The 27,218-nt window shown below is 44.4% G+C and overlaps 2 protein-coding genes across 6 annotated transcripts in view; one reads left to right on the top strand and one right to left on the bottom strand.

Moving 5' to 3' along the window:
- Positions 1–3,325: 3,325 nt before the first annotated feature.
- Positions 3,326–22,121, bottom strand: GGPS1 (geranylgeranyl diphosphate synthase 1). Its single transcript, XM_056113651.1, has 4 exons — positions 21,894–22,121; positions 14,826–14,918; positions 6,006–6,076; positions 3,326–5,615 (listed from the first exon to the last, which is right to left on the bottom strand). The coding sequence occupies exons 2-4, from the start codon at positions 14,893–14,895 to the stop codon at positions 4,854–4,856; spliced, it is 903 nt and encodes a 300-aa protein (XP_055969626.1). The 5' UTR covers positions 14,896–14,918; positions 21,894–22,121; the 3' UTR covers positions 3,326–4,853.
- Positions 22,122–22,479: 358 nt separating this feature from the next.
- Positions 22,480–27,218, top strand: part of ARID4B (AT-rich interaction domain 4B) — a 142,826-nt gene continuing 138,087 nt past the window's right edge. For 4 of the 5 annotated variants that reach the window (XM_056113647.1, XM_056113649.1, XM_056113648.1 and 1 more), the window contains exons 1-2: positions 22,480–22,923; positions 23,881–23,935. In XM_056113647.1, coding sequence (XP_055969622.1) covers positions 23,930–23,935 — 6 coding nt within the window. In that variant the 5' untranslated portion in view covers positions 22,480–22,923; positions 23,881–23,929. The remainder of the gene's footprint in view (positions 22,924–23,880; positions 23,936–27,218) is intronic. The other variant, XM_056113646.1, reaches the window with a different exon arrangement.

The raw sequence follows: 27,218 nt of genomic DNA, 5'->3' as shown, positions 1-27,218 counted from the left end.
GGTCCAGGGCAGGACGACAAACAATTTTTGAGATAAATGGCACACTATGTGAAGACATATCTAAATGGGATAGAAGAAAAAAGTCAGGAGTTTATGTTTAATGGGAGAGGTGAGGAGAAACAGGGACAATTACCTTGAAGCATTTACAACATCAGGATTAAGGGGTGCAGTGTCGCTAGCAGGGCAATCCTTACCCGTGGGGAGAGTACGTCAACAGCCTTTTGATACCTTTTGGCTTCCTGATACCCCCAAATTGCCGCTGTGCCTCTGGCCAGAATCCCAACAACTCGGGACTAAGTTTCCAGAGAAACTAAATGACCAAAAGTTAGGTATGTGAGAGTCACGACCACAAACCATTTCCGGTTCAGCTATACAAGGTCATTTATCAGCCTTGCTTCAGAGACCCATAAATAAATCTCAAAAGAGATTAAAAACAAAACAAAGCAAAACAGTTAATCTCAGATCCGTGCAAAGCTAACAGACCTGGGTAAATGGGGTGATGGATTGGGGGGATCAGCCTGATGCCCGCACAAGCAGAGCTCCCAGCAGCTGCTTATTTCCATAATCCAAAATCACCGCCTTGTCCTGGGCTGGACTCCACTATCTCAGGATGGACCTCACAAAGATAATCTGCTGAAAATTCAGGTATGTGCATTTTGTGACTGAAATCTCCAGGCTTTCTCAGTCAGGATGGGCTACATTCTCCCACCTCCCTGTACTTCCATAAGTCACATCCATACCCCAAAGTTCCTTTAACCAAGTTAAAATAGCTACTCCAGCCTTACCTTCCTGATAAAAATACTGAACACCCTGAACAAACATGATGACTTCTTGGTACCTGTATTGAAAACCATAATGCTCAAAAGGAGAGAAAGAAAAAAAGTGCCTGCCATATTAATGGCAGGCTGGGGAGAGTTGGGGGTTGCTGGGAGGGAGACAGGGGACACTGATGGTCAGAAATGTACGCTGGTGGAGGATGGGTATTGGGATCATTGGATGATTGAAACCTGATCATGAACAGCTTTGTAATGATCTATTTCAAGGATATTGAATTAAAAAAAAAGTTAAAAGGTTAAAAAAATCTGGGCTGGAGCGATAGTACAGTGGGTAGGGCGTTTGCCTTGCACATGGCTGCTCTGGGTTCGATTCCCAGCATCCCATATGGTCCCCCGAGCACTGCCAGGAGTGATTCCTGAGTGCAGAGCTATGAATAACCCCTGTGCATCGCAGGGTGTGACCCCCCCCAAAAAAAAGTTAAATAAAATCTGTGAGGATTAGACGAAAAAGAAAATAATTATCAAGACTGTTTTTTTTTTTTTTTTTTTTTTTTTTTGCATTTTGAGTAACTCCTGGCTCATGCACTCAGGAATCACTCCTGGCGGTGCTCGGGGGACCATATAGGATGCTGGGAATCGAACCTGTGTTGGCCATGTTGGCTGCATGCAAGGCAAACGCCCTACCCGCTGTGCTATCGCTCCAGCCCCAATTATCAAGACTGTAAACCATTACTTTGCAATGACTACAATAGTTCTGAAATGTTCCTGAGCAGCAATTAGCAACACAGGAGAGTAAAGAATATGTACCTTCTGATTTAGCCAGGATTAGGATTAGGATTAGGCCTAAGGATAGGAGGAATATGACTTGAGATCAAGTTCTTAAAAGGCTCCTTTTGCCTTGTTTATGTGAAGCCCCAGTTCAATCCCTGGCTCCATAAAACAGAAACAACAATCAAGCAGCTTCCTGAAATGAATGATTGTAGGGCATAGATTAGAATATTGGGGCTGGGAGAGAGAGAACAGCTGGTGGGATGCTTGCCTTGCATGCAGATGACCCATGACCCAGATTTGATCATTGCCATCCCAGAAGGGCCCCCAATCACTGCCAGGAGTGATTTCTGAGTGCTGAGCCAGGAATAACCCCTGACCATCACAGGGTGTGATTCCTCACCGCCCCAAAATTCAAGTCAGGAAGCTGACAAAGCAGAACTGATAATTAAAAATCTTGTTGAGGTCAGAAATTGGTTTGTGACAACAAAACTTGTCACTGTCACTGTCCTCCCCGTTGTTCATCGATTTGTTTGAGTGGGCCCAGTAGTCTCCATTGTGACACTTGTTACTGTGTTTGGCATATCGAATACGTCATGGGTAGCTACAAAACTAGGACTAATTAATTTTTCATTTTGATAAAGATTTCAGTGGAATAAAGGGAGGACCGAGTCACACCTGGAAGTATGCCATACATGATGTTGGTGATTTGAACCAGTTTGCATGCAAGACAAGTGCCTTACCTCCTGCACGATTTCTCTGATCCCCAATATATCTTTTTAATCCTGAGACCAGATAATGTGAAAATAAATGCTTTAGAATTATACTTTTGTTTTTGGGCAACACTTAGCAGTGTTCAGGGCTTACTCCTGGTTCTGTGCTCAGGGATCACTCTTGGCAGGTTTGAGGGACCATATGGGGCACCAAGGATCAAACCTGTGCAAGGTTAATGCCCAATCTATTGCAGTACTTCTTCTCTGTACCCAGGGCCTCACACATGCAAGTGCTCTACCACTAAGCTAGAGATCACTGGTACAAAATGAGGTAATTTTGGGGAGGTGGGGGGCTCTCTAGCAATGTTGGGAGCCACCAGAGCTATATTTGGAGGTGCATGGAAGGCATTCTGTACCAGCAACTCAACCTGGGGGCAGGAAATAAAAAAGCCTTTGTTTTTGATTTTGGCTCACACCTGGTGATGTTCAGGTGTTATTCTTGGCTCTGCACTAAAGAACTACTCCTAGTGATGTTCGGGGGCTGGGAGTGAACCCAGGTCAGCTGCATCAAGGCCAAGGGTCCAAACTGTTGCACTATCTCTCTGGCCACTGAACCTGCCCTTTGAGCTATCTCCCTATTCTAAAGATACTCCTTTATACAGGGAGCGAGGGGGAAACACTTAAATCTATGTGGATCAACTATTTTACTGATTTAAACTACTCACACTTTCTTCTGTTTAGTTCAAAGAAAAAAATTAATAAATAAAATACAAAATGACTCAGCCATAAAAGTTCCCAATATTAAGCATGTATGTCACTAGCAGAAAATAAAAATGACAAAAGAACCATGAATAGCATTAGGTCAAAATTTGATTAGATAAGGAATGATCTACTTACGCATTTTTTTATAAAGGTAAATAATTTGCCTATATAGTTTGCATTATGTACTTTTGAATATTTGTGAAACATTTTTTTGTTATGATCAGAAACAAAAAGTCCAAATTTCCAGTGTAACACTCATAATTTTAAAGTTTAATAAATTGAAATCGGAGATCCAAATTTTTTAAACATTATCATCCAACTTCTCAAGATTTCAGTGGAGTGCTTAGATGAAAACTTATCAAAGTATTACATCTGAATAATTACATTATAAAGTCAATCAACCAAGATGTACTTTTGAGAAATACACTTGTCAGAAATATAAATTTTTAAGTTGCTTAAACTTCTAATATAGGAATCAGGGTCATATATTTTCCCCTATCTTTTGGGTAAGACAGTTCTAAGGGGCTTAGGGCTGAAGATTACATGAATTAGTCAGGGTTAAGGCATTTCATAACTTGTGCCTGAAATTGTAGCTTTGGCTAAACCCGGCAATGCACAGGGGTTACTCCTGGCTCTGCACAAAGGAATTACCCCTGGTGGTGCTCAGGGGACCATATGGGATGCTGGGAATTGAACCCGGGTGGGCCACATGCAAGGCAACTGCGCTACCTACTGAGCTATCACTCCAGCCCCATTGCTTTTCTTTCTATTAACCGGATATTAAAGATGCCTATTCTTTCCCTTTCCGTTGTCACCAATTATTGTGGAGTGGATGAGGGTTGTGAAGATTTGTGATGTGGGCAGGAAGGGTCTACCTAAAATCTTACAGCTTTGGTATCTGAAGTAAGCAACAGCTTACTACTACTACTGAAACTATAAAAGAATCGAAAAGTGCCATCCTCTGATACTTTATAGCTTCCCCCCTCCCCCCCATGGAAATATATTGCTCTAACCAGAGCTCTATTGACCAGTTTTGGGAATAATAATTTTAAGAAAAAAAAAAAAAAGCATTTCAGTTTGCATGTAAAGTTTTCTCTTCCCTTCGGTTTTGGGTCACACCTGGTGATGCTCAAGGGTGATTCCTAGCTCTGTAGTCAGGAATTACTCCTGGCAGTGTTCCCTAGAGATGATATGAGTCAGGTGTGTGAAAGGCAAGTGCCTTACCCACTGTATTATCTCTTTTTGCCTGTAAATTTTATAGCCACTCTTTCAAGAAAAGAATTTGCTTTGTTGGGAAGGACAAAAAGGGGAAAAGGCCCACAGTGTTTACTGCTTATCACCATCAGCTTTTTGATTGACTATTTAAGGGCGAAAGTTTCAAAGGAGTGAGTAGACCGAGATGTTTTAAATAGCAACTTTAGGAAGAAAGAGGATGTCCTGTGGTCTTTGGGTCAGGGAACTGTGGAAACTGGTTCCAAGTAGTCACTGGCTTGGAACCGGGGTAAATGAACTGAAAACTGGATGTTATCTGTATAAAAATTCCTGGAAGTCTTTATTGACAGAATCAATAGACCAGTTTGTGGCAGAGTTGGCTGGACAACCCCATCAAAGCACACTAGAAAACTGAAATTAGATCTATTTAAGTGTGGTTTCTTTTGATTCTTTCAACTTTTTTACATGATTATTTGTATAGTAGGATTCTAAATTGAAACCATCTCACTCACATTGTCCTTATTCATTCTGATCCTGGAGATCAAAACCTTAAAAAATTTTCAAAGATGATTAAAACAAAAAACCCAACTAATTTAAGCTATCAAGCCTAAACGAGAACTGCTTACTCTTCCTCTTCTTTGAACATTTTACTTAAGTGGCTTACTAGAGCTACGAGCTCAGGGTTTCCACCACATGCATCTATTTGTTTATAGGCTTTAGATTCAAGTTCTTTAAGAGTATTCCGAGTATATTCAAAAGAACCTACATCCTTGAGATAATGTACACAGTATTTTTTAATATCTATGTTTTCAGTTCTCTGGCGCAAAATATTCTGCACCTGGGTGCTTTCAGGTCTTGACCAAATAGCATGAATAGTAGGGAATGAGAATTTTCCCTCTGTTAGATCTTCACAAAAGCTTTTGTTTTCACTATATTCTTTGGAGTGTAGATTAGCATAATCATCCCTAATTTGGAAAAAGAGGCCAAGTGTATCGAGTAGAGGCTTTAAATCTTCTTTGTACTCAGAGAACAACTGCATGAGACCTACTGCTAATCCAAATAGTCCACCTGTCTTTTGTAGCACCATAGTTTTATATTCTTCTTCAGTAGGACAAATGTAATTATCCCTCCAATAAATATCTAGGCCTTGTCCCTTATGAAGTTCCAAAAGTTGACGTGTAAAAATTTTGACTGCATGTGGATGATCAAGCGTTAAGACTTTCTCCAGGCCAAGAAAGTACACATAATTTGCAGAATTGATGACAGAAGGAATTCCATAGATGCTATGTGCCACTGGAAAGCCACGCCGAAGTTTTGAGTTGTCTTCAATATCATCAATAAGTAAACTGGCGTTATGCAACATTTCCGTCACTTCAATGATAATCTAACAAAAGAGACAGTTAAAAATTTTATTTGAGTGATTAAAAAATCTTATAAATACATAATAAGTAGCTTATGAGAATTTTCTTTTTTGGGGGGGAGGGTTTGTGGATGAGGGTGGGGGGAAGAGAACCCAGTGGTATTCAGGAGGTCCATAAGTGGTGCCAGAGATTTGGATGTGAGTTTTGGCTGTCAAAGCCAAATAGAAGTCAAGTGTCTTAATCCTATATTATCTCTCTGGCCCAAGAGTCTTGGTTTTCGTTTTCATAATTATTTAGCAACTTCAATATAAAAAATACATGAACATTAAACTAGATTAAGAGCTAAGAATGTTTTCACATGACATTTATTAAATTCTCTAACCAATTCTGACATGTTAGAATTGCCTAATTACCTGTAGTTTGTCTTCAGGAACCTTTAGCCAATGATTAAATGCCTGTGAAAGTTTGGTTCTCACTTGTTTACCTGAAATTAAAGAATGAAAAATGGATAATAAAATTAAAATTTGAATTAAAAAGCATTTAGGAACTTTCTCTAATACTTATCGAACTTATTAATTCTAGTCCTATTGATCCCATGCAGAGCTTACTTTCTACTGCTGGAATCCTGTGTCAAAATTCGCATATGAAGTATACACTCAATCTTTTAAAATTTGGGAAGCAAAGATTCTGAAACAGGTCAGTACAAGCATCTTACCCATTGTATTATTTCTCTGACCTCAGGCTTTCACTTTTCATGTAAGTTTTATCAACAAAGTGAAAAGGAATTTAGTCTAGTTAAAGGAATTAACACTATTTCAGAGAAATATAGGTCGTTTTAACAAAACATACCTTGTTATCAAATTCTCTCAAAAAATGATCTCTTAAAATTACTGATTATTGAATTAGGGTTTCAGGGACTTGAATAGCTCTAATTCCTTGCTATCAAAAACATTACTGGGACCGAAGAGTGCTTGCCTTACAACTGACTGACCTAGGTGTGATCCCTGCATTTCATTTGGTCTCTCAAGTTCACTAGGAGTAAGCCACATGGGATGCTTGGGATTGAACCTGGGCTAGGTGTGTGCAAGGTAAATACCTTATCTGCAGTACTATATCTCCAGTACCCCCATTTTTAATATTAAGTAAGATTTTCCGAAGTCCACAGTTTAATCTATGAACATCTATTCTAGTATAGTTCTCTCAAATGCACTTGCTCAGTGTGCTCAGGGCTTATTACTGGGCTCTGCTCCAGGGACCTTTCTGGCTGGGATGGAAGTAGGGGCACATACAGGTTGCTGGGGATCAAATCTGGTTCAGCTGCATATAAGGCAAGCACCTTTACCCACTGTACTACCTCTCTGGCCCTATGACTTGGTTATTATTTATTTATTTATTTTTGCCTTTTTGGGTCACACCTGGCGATGCACAGGGGTTACTCCTGGCTCTGCACGCAGAAATCACTCCTGGCGGTGCTCAGGGGACCATATGGGATGCTGGGAATCGAACCTGGGTCGGCTGCGTGCAAGGCAAATGCCCTACCCGCTGTGCTATCTCTCCAGCCCCAACTTGGTTATTTTTAACCTACGTAGTATCTAACTGCACTTAGTGACAGAGATTCCCTCACAATTAAAATGAACAACAAACATTACAAATTCCCTTGCTACTTTTCCTCTTTCTTCCTCCACTCTCAAACCCATTTACCATCTCTTGTTGCAAAGGTATGGACACCAATACCAGGGCAAATAAACAACCAACAAAAAAATCATTCAACTTCACCAACTTCATAAAATCTTTTTAACTTCATAAAATCTTAACAGCAATTGTTATTATTTTTAACTGATTTTAAAAGTTGAATCACCATGCATTACAAAGATATTTATGATTTGTTTCAGGCATATATTGTTTCAATCCATTCACCAGTGCTCACTACTCTCCACCAATGCCTCCAGTTTCACTTCTGCCACCCAACCTGCCTGTGGCAGGAACTTCTCCCCCCTTGTCCTAATGTTTCCTTCCCTAACTTATCTCCCCCACTCCTTCCCCAGTGCCAAGCTTCCTACTGAAGACGAATTCTCCTGCTCTTCATTTCTATTGCCCTTGGGCATTTGATATTCCCCTATGAGGTTTCTTTATATCCCATATATGAGAGAGATCATTCTGAGTCTGTTCCTCTCCCTCTGGCATGATACTCTTCAGATCCATCCACATGGCAGCAAATTGCATGATTTTATCATTTAAGGCTGAGTAGTACTCCATTATGCATATGTACCTATTTCTTTATCCAGTTATTAGTTCATAAGCATTTGGGTTGTTTCCATATTTCAGCTCTTGTGAGTAGTGCTTCACTGAACATAGGAGTGAAGATATCTTTTCTACTTTGCATATTTGGACCCTTGGGGTATAGTCCAGGAGTGGAATGCTGGGTCAGATGGAAGTTCAATTCCTAGTTTGTTGAGGAATGTCCACACTGTCTTGCAAAAATCTAAACCAGTTCAAAGTCCTAACAACAGTGAATGAGGGTCCCTTTTCCCTCACATTCTCACTAACACTGGTTGTTGTTTTTTTTGATGAGTGCCAGTCTCTGTGGTGTGAGGTGGTGTTTTATTGTTGTTTTCATTTGCATTTCCCTGATGAGAACTGATATAGAGCATTTTATCATATGCTTTTTGGCATTTTGAAAGTGATTATTATTATTTAGCTTTTAATTATTTATTTAAATATAACTGAATCACCGTGAGATAGTCACAAGCTTTCATGTTTGGGTTATAATCAGACAATGATCAAACACCCATCCCTCCACCACCAACTTACCAGTAGCACTGCACTGTAGCACTATCCTTCTGTTGTTCATTGATTTGCTCAAGCGGGAATCAGCAATGTTTCCATTCTGAGACTTGTTATTACTGTTTCTGGCATACTGAATATGCCACGGAGAGCTTGCCAGGCTCTGTCTTGTGGGCGGGATACTCTTAGTAGCTTGCTGGGCGCTCAGAGAGGGACGGAGGAATCGAACCTGGGTTGGCCGCGTGCAAGGCAAACACCCTGCCTGCTGTGCTGTCACTCCAGCCCAACTTATCAGTAAGAATAATAATTTTAGGGGCTGGAACAATAGTACAGCGAGTAGGGCATTTGCCTTGCACGCAGCAGACCCGGGTTCGATTCCCAGCATCCCATATGGTCCCCTAAGCACCACCAGGAGCAATTCCTGAGTGCATGAGCCAGGAGTAACCCCTGTGGAACGCTGGGTGTGACCCAAAAAGCAAAAAAAAAAAAAAAAAAAAAAGATTTTTTTTTTTTATGTAGGAGTATTGCTATTTATCCAGCCACTGATTAACTGATTGAATTGTGCATGAACTCCACATGAATGATAATTTTGTAGTAGTATAAATAAGTTGTCTGGCCCACCTTTAAGTTACTTCAATAACCCTGAATCTCTCTATGAAAATAGGTTATTTATTCCCTTTGTCTTTGTTGTTGGTTTAATGTTTGTGAAGGGTTACATACTTGATTGTGATGCTCAAACACCTTGTGGTAGAAACATCTTTTGCAGTTATGTTCTATCACATATACAAATATAATTTTAAAGAGGGTCTAAATAATTAATTCTGAGTATGCTATCTAATGGCTTAAAATATTACATCCAGGGCCTGGAGAAACAGTGTAGTGGTTTAGAGTACCTGCCTTGCAAGCATATGACCAGGTGTTTAAATCACCAGCGTCCCACATGTACTGAAAATAATTCTGGTAGCAGAACGGTTTGAGCCTGGCAGCTATGCTGTCTGTGATGCCCAGCACTTCAAGCCACACTATACTCAGGTGTTTGTGAGTAGCACACAAAGGAGGGCAGCTCCCAGTGAGTACCTAAAATGTGCAAATGCCACCATCAGGAAGTGCATTTAGTGGAGTGATGCCTGGCAAGCACAAGTGTAATTTGTGTGCCTCAACTCAGAGCATAACTCTAACTCTGGGGACTGAAGCGGTAGTACAGGGGTTAAGGCACTTGACTCGCATCAATCCCCGGCACCTACCAGTGAGCACTTCCAGAGGTCACTTGAAACAGTCAGCAAGGAACAGCCCTGGCCACCACCAGCTGTGGCCCAAACCACCTCCCTGTCCCCCAGAAAAAGAGTTCAACCCTGGTGAGCACATATCTAAGTGCCACCCCAAGGGAGCATCACAGCTACAAATGTGTGAGCACTATAGTTGGATGTATACAATCCCAGTTAGTGCTACAACATTGCAGTGATAATAAAGTGAGGTGGGAGAGATTTTCAAAAAAGCAGGGAGGTGGGTGGAGTTATAGTACAGTGGGGAGGGTGTTTGCCTTGCACGAAGTTGACCTGGGTTTGATCCCTGGCATCCCATATGGTCCCCCTAGAAATGCCAGGAGTAATTCCTGAGTGCAGAGCCAGGAGTAAGCCCTGAGCATCTGAGCATCCATGGGTGTGAGCCAAAAAGTGGGGGGGGGGGGGGGGGGGGGGGGCAGGGGATCAGAGAGATTTTTAAAAAGCAAGGGATGGAGGAATGGAGTGCATGTTTTGCATGTGGGAGGTCAGGGTTTGTTCCCTGGCATGATATGGTCCCTGAGTACCAATAACCCTTACATACAAAGAAGGGAGTAGCCTTCAAGCACTGCTGGTATGGAGCAAAGATAAAAAGATTTAAACTGCTTTAAAAGATGTTCGAATATAAAGAAGAAAAACAATTACTTCCAGATAATAAGAGTTTATTTAAAAAAAAACTTACAATAGGAATATCCCTTTACCTTCCCTTTACCAGCGGTAGGGCGTTCGCCTTCCAAGCGGCCAACATGGCCGACCCGAGTTCGATTCCTCCGCCCCTCTCGGAGAGCCCGGCAAGCTACCGAGAGTATTCGATATGCCAGACACAGTAACAACAAAGTCTCCAATGGAGACGTTACTGGGCCCGCTCGAGCAAATCGACGATCAACGGGAGGGCCTTTACCTTTACCTTTACCTATGTCTAACACTCAGATCTTGTCCAGCGTGATCATTCCCAGCTGTTAAGGGATATTCTTGATAACCTTTCAGGATCAATATTGAAAACCACAATGCCCAAAAAGGAGCGGAGAAGGAGGGGGGGAGAGGGGTGAGGGAGGGGGAAGAGGGGGAGAGAAAGAGAGAGAGAGAGAGAGAGAGAGAGAGAGAGAGAGAGAGACAGAGAGAGACAGAGACAGAGAGGGAGGGCGGGAAGGAGGAACGGGAAAAGCGCCTGCCATAAAGGCAGGCTGGGGTGTGTGGGAGGTGATGGGAGGGAACCGGGGGATACCAGTGCTGGGAAATGTACAATGGTGGAGGGATGGGTGCTAGAATACTGTATGACTGAAGTCTAGTCATGAACAGCTTTGTAAGGGTCTATCTCACAGTGATTCAATAAAAAAGTAAAAAAAAAAAAAGTTATAACAGTTCATTACATAGGTAAGTTCCCCCCACCCCCTTTTTGGATCATACCAGCGATGCTCAGGGGTTATTCCTGACTCTGCACTCAGGAATTGCTCCTGGCAGTGCTTTGGGACCATATGGGATGCTGGGGATAGAACCTGGGTCAGTTCCGTGCAAGGCAAATGTCCTACCTACTGTACTACTGCTCTGGCTCCTACATAGGTTAAGTTTTATGGTTAAAATGTAACTTCAAGGGTTGGAGAGATAGTATAGAGGATAAGGTGCTTGCCTTATATGTGGTTGATATGGAATTGAGCTTCCATATCCCATAAGGTCCCCTGAGCCTCACCAAGAGTGGTCCCTGAGTGCAGCCAGGAGGAAGGCTTGGGCACTGCTGGGTGTGCCCTCCTCACCCCTAGCAGTTGTTTTTTGTACAATAATAGGTTGTTACTATTGTTAGCAAGTAAATAGTAACGTTTTATGATAGCCCAGTTTTAGACAGTCTTTGTTAATTTGTTACAAAAGAAGTCTAGTAATAGATGGGCAGAGTCCAGGAAAAGTAGAACCTTATTTCTCAATGGGATTTCCTAAAATAAGAGTTAGTTACTAGTTGATAAATAAACTTAGCTCAAAAGCAGTGTTGTCTTATTAAAAAACAGAGTAACTTTCCCTTTTCATTTTCCATTTCTATTTTCCCTCTAATCTTCTGAAGCAGTGATATTAATAGGTTTATCTTCCTTATGGTCTGCTAGAGGGCTGGAGCGATAGCACAGCGGTAGGGCGTTTGCCTTGCACGCAGCCAACACGGCCGACCGGAGTTCGATTCCTCCGCCCCTCTCGGAGAGCCCGGCAAGCTACAGAGAGTATCTCGCCTTCAAGGCAGAGCCTGACAAGCTACCCATGAACTGACTTATTCGATATGCCAAACACAGTAACAACAAAGTTTCCAATGGAGACGTAAACACAGTAACAACAAAGTCTCCAATGGAGACATTACTGGGCCCCGAGAAAATCCATGAACAACGGGAGGACAGTGACAGTGAAATAGTCTGCTAGAATAGACATGAGTCTGATCATGTCATGATGGTTTCCAATGTACAGCTAGGAAGCTACTACTTTGTCTGTTTTTGCAGAATAAACCCAAAGTTTCCTATATGGAAGCAGTCTACCACTGAGTACATTCACAATCTAGAGCTATCACTCTATGAATCTTATTAACAATTTATTCTTCCAAGCCTCATGAAGAACAGAAATGCAACGATATTATAGAGATGCATGCTTTCCAAGTCAGAGTCCTGAGTATGATACTACGATATAGTCCTATGAACATGACTAGGAGTGGTCATACCCCCAAGCCCTCAAATACTGAATAAACTGTTCATTTAATATGTGTGCTCATAAAATAAAAATGTACACTTTAAAACAGAAAAAAAGTGCTTATTGTGAATGTGTTGGGCTGGAGCGATAGCATAGCGGGTAGGGCATTTGCCTTGCGCTCAGCCACTATGGCCGACCCGAGTTCGATTCCTCTGCCCCTCTCGGAGAGCCCGGCAAGCTACCGAGAGTATCTCGCCCGCATGGCAAAGCCTGGCAAGCTCCCTGTGACATATTCAATATACCAAACACAGTAACAACCAAGTCTCACAATGGAGACGTTACTGGGCCCGCTCGAGAAAATCGATGAACAACGGGAGGACAGTGACAGACTGTGAATGTGCTGAGAGTATCATTAGACTATAGCACATTATGGGGCTAAATAGGCTTCTATGATTTACTTATGAGCACCTTTTACACTTTCATAAAAAAAAAATTTCAAGTTCCAAGTAACCAATTTGTCATTTTGTTTTGTTTGGGGGGTCACAGAAAGGATTACTCTTGATTTTGTGCTCAGGGGTTACTCACAGATTATTTGGAGGATCATATAGTACCAGGAATTAAATCCTTCTGCATGCAAAGCATGCTCTCAAGCCTACTGAGTTCTCTCTCTGATCCCAAGTAACTTTGATTAATAGTTGAACTTTTGTACCAAAAACCACACATAAGGCCAGAGAGAGAGCTCAAAGGGTCAAGTATGTGCTTTATAAGCAGTAAGCACGGGTCTGATACCCAGTAATGCATGTCCTTTGAACACTGCTGGGAGATTCCTGAATACCAAACTGGGATGAGCCCCTGAACACTGGCTAAATACCCAAAAACTAAAAGAAAAAATTTAAAACAATTAGGCTGGAGCAGTAGTGCAACAGGTAGGGCAGTTGCCTTGTACACAGCAGGGTTCAAATCCTAGTATCCAATATGGTCTCTGAGCTTCACCAGAAATGATGCCTGAGGACAGAGCCAGGAATAAGCCCTGAGCACTGCCCAAAATCTAAAACAGTAACAAACCCCCCAATGTCTACACTTAAATTAGAGCTTCAAGCTTCACATATATGAGGCCCTGAGTTTTCATTCCTCAGTATCAATACCAAAACCAAGGCAACAGTATAAAGCTATGCAATGTAAAGCAACAGTGGAATATGAATGAACATGGAAGATAAAATTTGAATTTGAAAAGGAATCTTTTGGGGCCAGAGCGACAGCACAATGGGGAGAAAATTTGCCTTGCATGTGGCCGATCTGGATTCAATCCCCAGCATCCCATATGGTCCTCCAAGCATAGCCAGCCTGAGTGAAAAGCCAGGAGTAACCCCTAAGCATTGCTGGGTGTGTGAAAAAAAGAAACAAAGAAAAGGAATCTTCTGTTCTACAAATTGGTGTAACTTATCCTTATAGCTGAACAGTAAGGAATAGGAATATGCAGCATTCATAAAGAATAAAACCTTGGGTAAGGGAAATAGTACAAGAGTGAAGGCTCTTGCCTTACATGCAGCAGACCCCAGTTCAAATCCCTGACCTCCAAGCATTGCCAAAGTCACTCCTGAGTACAGAGCCAGGAATAGACCCTGAGCACTTCCATGTGTGGCCCACACTGCCCTTCCTGTCCCTGAAAGAACAAAATGCACATTTTTGTATTTTTGGTTTTTAAGATGTGATAATTAAATTTGTGTGTGTGTGTGTGTGTGTGTGTGTGTGTGTGTGTTTGACTATGCCAAGCAGTGCTCAGAGCTCATTCCTGGTGAAGCTTAAGAGACCATACTGCATACTGGGGTTCAAACCTAGGCTGCATGCAAGGAAACTGCCCTATCTGCTGCACTGCTGCTCCAGCCTGATTGTTCAGTTTTTTTTCTTTTAGTTTTTGGGTCACACCTGGTGATGCTCAGGGGTTACTCCTGGCTCTGTGCTCAGGAATTACTCCTGGCAGTGCTTGGGGGACAATATGGGATACCAGGGATTGAACCTGGACTGGACGAGTGCGAGGCAAGCACCCTATCTGCTTTATTATATCTCCTGCTCAGATTACTGAATTTTTATCTAAAACATACTCCCCCCCCCTTTTTAACTTAAAAAAAAAATCAATCTACTATTCTCTGAGCTTGTGCAATAGCACAGTGGGTAGGGCGTTTAACTTGCATGCGACCCACCTTGGTTCGATTCCTCCACCCTTCTCGGAGAGCCCAGCAAACTACCAAGAGTGTCTCGCCCACACAGCAAAGCCTGGCAAGCTACCTGTGATGTATTCGATATGCCAAAAACAGTAACAAGTCTCACAATTTGTTGTGAGATGTTACTGGTGCCCGCTCAAGCAAATTGATGAACAACGGGAGGACAGTGCTACAGTAATACAGTGCTACTACTATTTATAACATTCATTGAAAATACACAGAGCTAGAAAATTTACCCTTTCTGCATAGTAATATTTGAATGACTAGTTATGGGTCAAAACCAAACTGTTACCTGGTAACTGAAGTAAGTATTTGTAGGGCTCTAGAAGAACTTTTTCGACTGTTTCTTGAGTCTTCTCCATTGTTTTTAAATTTCAAACCTGACCTGTTAAAAAGGAGAAACATAAAAATTGTGTTAACTATCTTCAGTGCCAAATGACTAATTTGAATCTCAAAGAAAAAAAAATTTTTTTTTTTTGGTGTGTGTTGGGGGGCATACCTGGCAATGATCCTAGTTTTACTCCTGGCTGTGCACTCAGGAATCACTCCTGGAAGGGCTCAGGGGGATCACATGGGATGCTGGGGATCAAACCAGGGTCAGCCACGTGCAAGGCAGGCCTTTCCTGCTGTACTACTGCTCCAGCCCAAACACTTATAAATCTTAAAAAATATTATGCTTTGTGAAAGAAGACATCACAAAAAGATCATGTATTTTATTTTAATGAAATATTCAGAATAGACAATCTATAGAGACAAACTAGATTAATGATTTTTTAAAGTTAGGATAAAGGGAAAAGGAGGATTATAAATGAGTATAGGGTTTATTTTTGGAGGATTCAAAATGTTCTAAAATTAGATTGTGATGAATATACTAAAATTCTGTGAATATAATAAAAATCACAAACTTGTAGACTTTCAATAGATGAATTATATGGCATACAAATTATCTTATGATAAAAAAAAGTAAAGATATGGGGCTGGAGTTATAGTACAGAGGGTAGGGCGTTTGCCTTGCACGGTGCTGACCCGGGTTCAATGCCCAGAATCCCTTATTGTCCACTGAGCACCGCCAGGAGTAATTCCCGAGTGCAGAGTTAGGAGTAAGCCCTGTGCATCGATGGGTGTGACCCAGAAAGAAAAAAAAATCTAAAGACATGTAAGTGATTACACTGGTCAAAGTATTCATCTGAATTTTTTTGTCAAGGAACCAACTGGTGTTGGGCATTAAATCTGGAGCTCCCACATGCAAAGTGTGTGCTCTAGTCCTCTGAGTCATCTCTGCCCTATTTTCACTTTTTTTGTTTGTTTTGTTTTGTTTTTGGGCCACACCCTGTGGTGCTCAGGGCTCTCGGTTTAGGATTACTCCTGGCAATACTAGGGGTAATACAAGGTGCTGGGGATCAAACCCGGATTGACCATAAGCAAGGTAAACACCCTACCCATAGTACAATCTCTCCAGTCTGTCACTTAAATGTTTGTTGTTTCTGGGTTACACCCAGCGGTAGTGGTATTTGGGGATACTCTCAGTTCTGTTCTCAGGGAACCCACAAAGTACCAGGGATTGAATCCAGGCCTCCTGCATGCAAAGCATGTGCTCAGTCCATTGAGTTATCTCTCCAGTCTTACCTGCTTGGATAGTTAGTGGTTACCTTAGTTATAAAACTTAAACTCTTTCTTAATCAACTCCAAAAGTTTTCAATTATTGACATCAAACATCAAAATAAATCCACATAATTATATATTTCTGTATTTGACTATTTACATAAATTACTAAGTAACTTTTCCCCCTGTGAGCATATTTTACATTATTTAAAATTTGCTCGAGCAAGCAAAGCAATTTAAGGCAGGCTCAGAGTGATATAGTACAGCAGGTAGGGTGCTTGCCTCACATGTGGCTGACCGTGGTTCAGCCCCTGGCACCATATAAGGTCCCCTGAGCACAGAGCCAGAGGTAAGTCCTGAGCACTGCTGGGTGTGACCCCCCAAAAAACCCAAACAAAACAAATGAAAATTTAAGGGTTTTCCCTTAAATTTTTAACTCCTTTTAAATTTTTAAGGAGTTTTTAACTCCTCTCATGTATTTTCTCTATAATCTCAGGGATTTTAATTTTAATTACCTAAATTATATATAATTATAATAAAACATATAAATATAAAATATAAAATATATAATTATATAATATAAATACTCCTATTGGGACTGGAGATAGAGTACCATAGGTCAGGAGCTTGCTGTGCATGCAGCTAACATGGGTCCAACCCATGAGCACAGAGACAAGAGTAAGCCCAGAGCTCACTCAGTATGGCCCTTTTTAGAGAAACAAAAAATTCCTTTATGGTGACAAAGCGGTTATTATTAATTTGTGAAGTAAAATATTTTTGAGATATTATCGATTCTTTTTTTATTGGGTAAAGGTAAAGGCCCTCCCGTTGATCATCGATTTGCTCTAGCGGGCCCAGTAATGTCTCCATTGGAGACTTTTGTTGTTACTGTGTTTGGCATATCGAATACTCTCGGTAGCTTGCGGGGGGGGGGGGGGGGGTGCTGGTTCACACTTGGCAGTGTTCAGGGGGACATGTGCAGTGCTAGAGATTTAACCCTGTTACTGTATCTCCCATCTCAGGGAGGACAGTAACTCTTTATTTTTAAATTTTTTGATTGTAGGGCTACACCCAGTGATGTTCAGGGATTACTTCTGGCTTGGCACTTAAGAATTACTCCTGGAGGTGCTTAGGGAAGCATATGAGATGCTGGAGACAGAATTCAGCTGACCCACATGCAAGGCAAACTCCCTACCTGCTGTATTATAGCTCTGACCCCAAGGAGGGTAGCAACTCTAAGGAAAATATGATTCTAGAGAGAGAGAGAGAGAGGGAGAGGGAGAGGAAAAAAAACTTATAAGGAGAATGTGGGGGGGAAAGGAGCATAGGAAAAACCAAGAGGACAGAGAGAGTTCGCCTTACAATCATCTGACCTGGTTTGGAACCCAGTTACCACAGTTGCCTAAGTACCCACAGCACAGAACCATCCAGGAGTAAGCCTTGAACATAGACAGGTGTGGTGCTCAAAATAAAAGAAAAAGGAAAAGAAATTCATATCCCACACAACCTACAGTACTACAGTGAGAACCCCAGAGTGAATGTTGTAAAATAATACAAATCTGGCTACTGAGAATACCTCGCCCGCACGGCAAAGCCTGGAAAGCTATCCATGACGTATTCGATATGCCAAAAAACAGTAGCAACAAGTCTCAAAATTTGTTGTGAGATGTTACTGGTGCCCGCTCGAGCAAACTGATGAACAACGGGAGGGCAGTGCTACAGTGCTTCTAGGGATTAGATTCTGTCTTTAGTTGAAAAAAAAAAAATCAAAGAAAAATGATGAAATAAAGGTTTTTTATTAAGGACGATACCCATTCTCAGATATAGGCAAGGGTTTAGAGAGAGTAAGGAAAGGGAGAGAGAAAAGGGAGGATGTGAGGGAGAGAAGGGGGGGTGTTACTGGCACTCTGAGATGCCAGTAACCCCAATACTGCAGGGCTGTAGTGACTGTTCTGAATTTTACATTTAATGTATTCTAGAATTTACCCATTTTCTTTCATGTTGAATCTGTTTGTTGTTTATATGGCCACACCAGGCAGTGCTCAGGCTTATTCCTGGCTCTGTGCTCAGGGATCACTTATGGTGGTGCTTGGGGAACCATATGAGGGTCCCAGGGATGGAACTTGGGTTAGCTGCATGGGAGGCCAAGTGCCTTACCTGCTGTACTACGGCTCTGCCCTTTACTGTTCCTTTGTAAATGTTTGTTTTGGGGTCATACCTGGAGGTTCTCAGGGCTTACTCCAGGATTCAAGCTCAAGTAATATTCCTGGTGGTGCTCTGGGATCATAAGCAATTCAAGGCAAGTGCTTTACCCTCATACTCTATCTCTACCTCTCCATTGCTATTTTCGTTTGTCCTATCAGTTACCCAAGTAGTTGCTCTGATATGCTTGAACAGTTTAGTTTTCTTACCATTGTGTCTTATTTTTGGTTTTTGGGTCATATCTGGCCGTGCTCAGTGGACCATGTGGCACAGGGAAATCAAAGCCTCACACACATAAGGGAAGTGCTACACTTTGATTTACCTCTTTGCTTCCTTTTGCTTCTTAGGATGATGACTCGAATGGTCTCTAGAATTCTTAGCATAAAGGACAGAAAAGTCTGTCTTTTTCTATTTTACTCTGGAGTGGCTAGGTGGTTTTTGGGGGTGTGTGTGACAGGAATCAAACCCTTGGCTTCACACATATAAAGCCCATGCATTACCATAGAGCTCAATCTCTGGCTTGTCTGACTGATCACCCTGACAAAAAAATCATCTTAGCAATATAAACTCAAAGAAAAAAATCTACATCAGCCTTGACTGAAAATAAATAGATCACAAGGGGAAACAATATGTGAAAAGACAATATGTGAAAATAATCTAGGGGCCCAAGAGATAATATAGTAGATACTTGTCCTCCATGTGGCCAACCCAGGTTGGATCTTGGGCACCACATATCATCCCCTAGAGCACCATCAGGAGCGATCCCTGAGTGCACAGCCAGGAGTAAGGGCTGAACACTGCACCCTCCCTCAAAAAAACCCCCAAAACCAAAGAAAACCCCAAAATGCCAATTTAGTAACCTATTACCTATACTATTTGAATTTTGACACTTTATTTCTTTATACTTTTTGGATCATACCGGAGGTGCTGGAGTCTAGTCCTGGGTGTTTGCTCAGGGATCATACCTGGTGTAGGGGTGACACCACCTATGATGCTGGGAACATTGCTTTCTTCCTGATCTGGGCCACAAGCTTAGCCCAAGGGCCAAGGAAAGGGGAGGTTGGGAGAGTGTGTGTGCGTGTATGCTTGAGTGCGTGTGTGTGACACATGGTGCTGGGAATGTAACCCACATCTACCTGCATCCTAAATAGCTGTACTGTCTTCTGGTCTCCTGTTACATCGCTTTTAAAAGCAATTATGTGAGGGGGGAAAAAAGGGAAATAATCCCTTACATAAAATATTTCTCAGGGGGCGAGAGAAGAGATGAGTACAGTGGGTAGGGTGTTTGTCTTGGACTCTGCAGATCCGAGTTTGATCATCAGGATCCCTAATGGCCTCCTAAGTACCTCCAGAAATAATTCCTAAGTGCAGAGCCAAGTCAGGAGTAACCCAAGTATCGCTGGGTGTATGTGACCCAAAAACAAAAACAAAACGAAACAAAAAGGGTCATTCATATCCTTCTTTAAACTTTATTTTTTTTCCATAAAAAATTGTATTTCACAAAAATCCCCACTTAATTTTTTCTTGGGAATTCTGGGAGATGTGGGTGGTGACAGGTTCAGTGCAAAGGTGGGGGGAGGGAGGGAAAAATGAAATGCTGCTAGGCTCCATGTGTGCATGTGTATACACATGGGGGGGGGGGTGGCAGGAAACACAGGATGCCAGAAATGCAACTCATGCCCAGCTTGCACCATCTCCCAGCCTTCTTTTACCTAACTTTGTCTTTTTCCTTTTTTGTTTCTGGGCCGCACCTGGCAGCACTCAGGTCTTACTCCTGGCAGCCTTGGAGGACCACATGGAGTGCTGGGGATTGAACCTGGATTGGCCATGTGTAAGGCAAATACCCAACCTCTGTAACTATCTCTTATCTCACTTCTAAAAGCAGTTAAAGGGAGAAAGATATAATGATTTCTTAGGTAAAAGGTTACTCAATAGAATCACAGGTAGAAACAAACATGTATCTCATATCCTCCTTTATTTAAACCGGCTCATAAATACAGCTCCTTCAAACAGCGAATGACTGCATTCAGGGATTAAAAAAAACAAAACCAACCCAAACAAGGAAACAATCACAGCATTTGATTAACACCCCAAAACCGTAGAAACAAGGGCCAGGAGGACTGGCCCATGGTGGGAGTACAGTTAGGACAGAGAAAGGACCACTATGACAATGATTGTTGGAAACTATCATTCTGGACAAGAATTGAGTGCTGAAAGGAGGTAAAATGATACCCTTTCAGTAACAGTATTGCGAATCACAGAGCCTAAAAGGAAATGAGAGTGCAATAGAGAAATGGAGAGAGAGGGAGAGAGGGAGGGAGGGAGGGAGGAAGGGAGGGAGAAGGGGGTGAGAGAGACCGAGAGGGAGAAAGAGCAAGAGAGAGCAGAGCACCAGCGACGTGTCTGCCTTAGAGGCAGGTTGGGAGTTCGGAGCCGAGGGGAGGAAATGTGCACTGCTGAAGGGCTGAGTGTTGGAACATTGTATGACCGAAACGCAATCACGAACAACTTTGTAACTGTATGCCTCAGGGTGTACTCAATTAAAAAAAAACACGAAAAAAATCGCTCAAATAGGTGAGAGCAAAAAAAAAAAAATCTTTTTCTTTTTCAGCTTTCATCAATCAATCAATGAGATCTGCGGAAGACCCCAGGCACGGGAAGAGGAGGAGGAGTCAGAAAACAAAACTCTATTCTATTGACAGTAGGCTTCCTAACAGGAAGTTCCTTCTGGAACGTTCTTTCGTTAAATGACTCCAGTTAAAACCGTAACCGTTTCAGCTCTCAAACTCGTTTGCGGGGCACCACCTCTCTCTCCCTCCCTGCCTCTGTCTCTTTCTGTGTCTTTCTGCCTCTCTCTCCTCTCTCTCTTGCGCACACGCACACACACACACACACACACACACACAAGCGCGCGCGTGTGCTTTCACGTTTTTCTCTCACTGGGTTTGAATTCACCCGGCAAGGGCATACCTTGTACCCGTTTTCCTACCAGGTCCGCGCTCTGTAAGTAACGGGAAAGAGCGAAAGAACAGACGCAAAGTGCCCCGCACCCGCAACGCCTTCGGGAACTGAACTCCGGGCAGACTTCCTTCCTCGCGGCTGCCACTCAGCTCCCTTCAGACTGCAGCCTGGTCTCAGACTCGCCCAACTGACTACCAAATCGGTGCGCAGCCACCCAGAGCGGGATTCATCTTTCCGCTCAAAATCCGGAAAAGGATGGCCGGGCGAAAACTGCCGGGGACCCGGGTTTATGTGAAAAAAAAAAAAAAATCCACAAAAACCTAGAGACCGATTTTCCAGAGACGTCTTGCTGAGCGGCTTCAGGGTGCGGGAGGGTCCAACTTGCTCGGCTTTGAGACCCCCCTTCCGCCCCCTGGGGTGGTCACTCACCGCTCCCCCCTTTCTCTGGCGAGATGGAAAATTCATACACTATCCGGTTCAGCATCCGGGTCCTTACCCTCCTTTCTTTCTTTCCTTTCGGCCCCGCCTTCCAGTCTCTCCTCCACCCCCCCCCACCCCATCCGGGTTCCCCCCAGTCGCCACCACCGCCACTCACAGTTCAACGATGATCTCACGACTTTCACACGGCCGGGCCGGGGGTACCAGCACTGAGCATCAGCCTCCTACTTTTATAGTTCAGATCAAGCCTCCTCGGGTTGGCTACATGAATCCCGGCCACTATTGCTCCACAGAACTCTCCGCCTTCCTCAGCTGCCAGCGACGCCGCATTACTCGGTGCAAGAAAATGCGCCATCCCGCTTATACTGCGCAGGCGTTGTTGCCACCTCCCACTGCTTGGTCGCCCCGCCTCCTTTCCCTCCCTCTCCCTCCCCCTTCCCCGTCCAGCCAATGCAGGCGCGGGGCATTGAGGGTCTTGCAGTTCTCCGGGGCCAGGGCTTGCGCATTGGACCCCCAGGCTGGACTACAGATCCCGGGAAGCTTTGAGGCGTAACTTTCTGTTTCCATAGAACTGGTGGGAAAATGGCGTCGTTGTTTGTATCCCGAGGACCAATGAGCTCAGGGGGTGGGCGGGTCCTGAAGAATTCCATCCAATCCGCGGGCGTCCGAGGGGCCATCCGGGAACGAGGTAGGGGAGGGGAGGAAAAAATCGAGGGGCGGGGAGAGAGACGGGAAGGGGGGGACCGGGGAAGGGGGGGGAAAGCGATGTTTGCCCGTCAGTCGAGTCCGGAGTAAGGAGCTCGGGCGCCGGAGCGGAGGGAGACGCTTGGAGCTTTTGCTCGCCGCCGCCACGGCCGCTGCTTGGATCTCTGCCCGGAGGGAGCCGCAGAGGGTCTGTCGCCGCCGTCCTCTGGAGGGCAGCGCGACTGGGGGCCCGGACCTCCAGTCCGGGAGGGATTTTTCGTGGTCCCCCTCCCCCCAACGAGGGAGCCCGAGCGGCCGCCAAACAAAGGTACCAGTCGCCGCCGCGGGAGGAGGAGGAGCCGGAGCTTCAGCCTCAGCAACCGCTGGACCCGCCGCCCTTCTTCCCCCATCTCTCCCCCTGGCCTGGCTGGTTTTGGGGCGGGGGGGGAGTAGGGGAGAAGGGACTCCGGACGTGCCGGGGTCAGAGCTCGCCTCTGTGGAAGGTAGGGCATTTTCGGAGGCGCTCGCGTTCTCGTGCGGGGTTCCTTGCGGGGTGGGGGAGTCATCGGGCCGCGTCAAGGAGCCGGGGACGATCGCTGTGGCCGTCTCCTTCCGAGTGCCCGAATCCGGGCCTCGGCCTCCGGGGAGCAGCCCCCCCAGTGGGGGGCCCACTCCCCTTCCCGCAGTTTCGGGAGTCCGAGCCGTGCCCCGGCCTGGGGGTCGCGCCCTCGGCGGCTCAGCGGCCCTCGGCGGCGGAGGGGGGGGGCGCCCCGGGCCAGCGCGGGAGGGGAGCGGCCCCTCTCCCCCTCCCCGCCCCCGGCCCGTGGGCCTGTCCCCGGCGCCGGGCTCGACGGGTCGCTGGTGGGGCCCGCTCCCACTTGTCGGGGCCCCGCGGGCGACCGGGACGTGGGCAGCGGCTCCGAGGTGGGTCGTCCTGCTCGGCGCCCCGAGCGAGGCTCCTTCCCCTCCCCCCGTTCCCGCGCCCCTGCGGCCCCCGCCGGGCTCCTCGAGGCCCGGCCCGGCCCTTCGGGTCCCGACGCCCGGGCCGGGGCGCGCAAGGCCTGCGGGGAGGGCGGGCGGCCCCGCGGCCCCGCGCCGGGCCCCGGCTGCTGGGGAGTTTTCTTCGCTGACAGAAATGGCGTCATTGTCGGAGACGACAAACTCCATCGCGTCCCGACAATGGGGACGGGAAGCCGCCGAGCTGTGTAGGTGGCCGGGTTGGCGGGGGATGACGAGACCGGGGTGGGGGGCGGTGGTTCGCGGGAGGTGGGGAGACCCCGAATCGGCCTTCGGTTTGCCCGCGGTGGGGGGCGGTCGCCGCCGTCGCGGTCGTGGTCGGCGCCGGCCTTCGGGGTGCGGGCAGCGCCGGGGGCGCTCCCTCCGCCGCCCCCCGTTCGGGACCGAGAAGCGGGTACCCCGTGGTGTTGACCGGGGGGGTGTCTTTTTGTTTCTTCTCTCAGGTGCAGGTGACGCGGGTGTTCTCGAGGGGAGCCTCGGCCCCGGATCACCATGAAGGTAAGATCGCCCCGGGCAGCCCGACCACCGCGGGCGCGGGATGAAGTAGGAAGTGGAGGGGTGGGTCGGGCGAGCGCCGGAGGAAGGTGTGCTTGGTCGCCGGGTGCCGAGGCCTGCCCCAGGAAACCCCGGGGGTGGGGGGCTGGGGGTGGTGGCCGCCGGCCGGGGGTGGCCGCGGGCCTCGCTCAAGGAGTTGGAGCCAGTTGAAAGATGTCTCGCCGAGGCCCATTTCGCCCGTGTTGAACGTGTCTTTTATTATTTATTTATTTACTTATCTATTTATTTTGAGGGGGGATGCGGGGGGGGGGGAGGTTGCAGGACCGATAGGATAGAAATGCAAGAATTAGAGTGGTTTGGAAGGTAAAACAGAAAAAGGACAAAAAAAAGCAGGTGAAGTCATCCGATTCTAGAAGCCGAACTGTATATTGGGGTGCTCGCGAGGTTACGTTGATGAAGCAGGATCTCATTTATTGTTGTAAACAGGACTTGGGAATTTTAGCGGAATTTGATTTAACCGGGAAAAGAATTTGGAATGGAGAGGTTCTGAAAGAGAATGTTGGTGATCTTGAATGCAACTTCTTCCAGAGCAGTTCTTTTCTTGGGTTTCCAGGGATTTTGGGTTTGGTGATTTGTTTTCCTTTATTGATCCTGTAAATTGTCAGATGCTATTTTGCGTTGTGATGAAACTGAAGTGAAGGGGATTGGCTGGGTTCCTTTCAAATGTAAATATGTCCCCAAAGTGCAATTTGCTTAATTGTTGGGAGAGATTAGAGAAGTAGAAGTCCTCACTTTTTTATTTGAGAGTGAGTGAGTGAATGATGTGGTTTTTTTTTTTTTTGGTCTTTAGAATAAAATGCTTTAGCTATCTGAAATATTCAGATTAAACTAGAGGGCTCATTTATAGGCTAGCAGATAGTTCTTAGAAGTTCTTGAAAAAGGATAATGTGTTTCCTGTAGAAAGCAACAGATAGTACTTTAAAACGTAAATGTCATCTATTTTTGAACGGTTCTTTTAAATCACTATCCCCTTATTCACCCTTTTTCCTATCCTGGCCCCCTTCACCTGTTTCTTTCCTGTGTGTCCCAGCCACCTCTCCACCCTCCCCGTTGGCTCCTGCTGTGGCCCCCTCATTTGCCATTTTTCACCTGTGGCCTCCTTTGACACCCACTCCTTGAGAAACACTTTTAAAGATTATTCGTAAAAGATTTTCTTCACTTTTCTGCATAAAAACAAGTACTGCATTTATATTAAGATATCGTTTATGCTTATGGAAAAAAGTGAAAACTGGCTACTTAAATTTCAGCTATGCCAAGTAATTAAGTTCAGTCTCAATTTTCTTATTTTTCTTTTTGAGTTTGGAGTGCTCTGAACAACTACATGACACAGTTTTTTTTTTTTTGCTGACTTTCTGTCTCACTGTCATGTAAAATGAGAAAATAATCGGTAAGATTCAGAAACTATTCCCTTTTGTTAGTCATTCAGAAGCTATCTGCATTTCATGTAAGTGCTGTAGAACAGCAACAAGTGAATTCGCTAGGAAAAGTGAATTCACCTTATCTTGCTTGGTATTGTATGACAATCTATTAAGAAAAGTTTCAGTTTGAATAATGTAAATATGATCTAAATCTGAATAATACAGCATTTTGTTTGGAATAAATACTTTAATCTCACAACTTTGTATGTAAAGCCTCATACATCTTAGGTTAATGCTTGGTTAAAGGAACTAGTAAATTGAAGGTCTTTCAGATTTAAATGTTCTTTTTTCCATTTTTTCCTTTCATTTACTCCCCCTGCACCCCAGCTTGTCTGAGAAATGAAAGTATATTGGAAACTTTAGTCTTAAAAAAGTTTTGCAGTATTAGGAAAATGTAAATTTCAGGTTATGGTTTTAGAACTGCTGGGTTTATTTATTTATTTATTTTTGCCACAAATTTGGTGGTGCTCAGGGCTTACCTTGACTCAGTGCTCAGGATCACTCCTAGCAGGACTCAGCAACGTATGTGGTGGTGAACCCATGTATAATGCATGCAATGCAAGAGTGCCCTAGCTGCTGTACTATTGCTGTGGCCTGAACAGCTAGTTTTAAGTGCTCAGTATTTCCATTATTACTGCCTTTAAATGAAGATTCTATTAGCATTAAGAGAAAAAGGATTACTATAATGAATTTCTAATTTTACACAAAAACTTACTCCAAAAGCTTAAGTTCTCTTTGGGAATATACTAGTAACATAGTAGTAAGTCCTAGAAGCACAGCCAATTCTTTTTTGGGGGCGGGAGGCCATATCTTGTGGTGCTCAGGGCTTACTCCCGGCTCTGTACTTAGGGATCTCTTAGCAGGGTTTGGGGATCTTACAGAATGTGTGTAACCAGACCTGGGTATGTGGCTTGCAAAGCCAGCACCCTGCCCGCAGTCCTATCTTTCTGACCTCTTTAACATGTTTTGTACATCTTAATATTTTGTGTAGTAAAAGTTGAGAAGTTGTCCATATTTAATATTTTACTTTAACAAAATTGCAATTAGAATTAAGTATTGATTGTATTGAGCCTTTTTGTGTTTCCTTTTTGTGTTCTCTTTTTCTTTAAAAAAATTGAAATTTTTGGGGCTGGAGTGATAGCACAGCAGGAAGGGCGTTTGCCTTGCACGCGGCTGACCCGGCTTCAATTCCCAGCATCCCATATGATCTTCTGGGCACCGCCAGGAGTAATTCCTGAGTGCATGAGCCAGGAGTAACCCCTGTGCATTGCCAGGTGTGACCCAAAAAGCGAAAAAAAAAAAATTGAAATTTTTTTTATTGAACCACCTTGAGATATATACACAGTTACAAAGTTGTTTATAATTGAGTTTCAGTGGTACAATGTTCTAACACCCATCCTTTTACCAGTGTACATTTCCCATCGCCAATGTCCCCATTGTCCCTCCCCACCTCCATGGAAGACACTTTTCTTCTCTCTCTCTCCCTCTCTTCTTCCATCTCCCTTTTCCTCATAGGCACTGTGGTTTGCGATACTGTTGCCACAAGGGTATCATGTATATTACTTTACCTTTTTTCAGTACCCAGTTTTTTTCCAGAGTGATCATTTCCAGTCCTTGTCTATCAGAACTATACTCCCCCACCCACTTTGGCAAGCTTACTACTATGGACCAGTCCTCGTAGCCCTCATTTCTATTGTCTTTGGATATTACTCTCATGCTGTTTTTTTTTTAAATTATCATCCATCATTCTATGTCTGTCCCTCTGTCTCTGACTCATTTTGCTTAGCATGATACTCTCCATGTCCATC

The sequence above is a fragment of the Sorex fumeus genome, unplaced genomic scaffold (assembly GCF_029834395.1).
Source record: "Sorex fumeus unplaced genomic scaffold, SorFum_2.1 ptg000021l, whole genome shotgun sequence".
NCBI lineage: Eukaryota > Metazoa > Chordata > Mammalia > Eulipotyphla > Soricidae > Sorex > Sorex fumeus.
This window is presented reverse-complemented; position numbering and strand designations above follow the sequence as displayed.

Excerpts from the sequence above, each read along its gene's own strand:
- GGPS1 (XM_056113651.1), bottom strand. The coding sequence starts at position 14,895 with ATGGAGAAGACTCAAGAAACAGTCGAAAAAGTTCTTCTAGAGCCCTAC. Across the intron at positions 6,077-14,825 it reads ATACTTACTTCAGTTACCAG|GTAAACAAGTGAGAACCAAA; the intron begins GTAACAGTTTGG and ends CTTTAATTTCAG. Across the intron at positions 5,616-6,005 it reads TTCCTGAAGACAAACTACAG|ATTATCATTGAAGTGACGGA; the intron begins GTAATTAGGCAA and ends CTCTTTTGTTAG.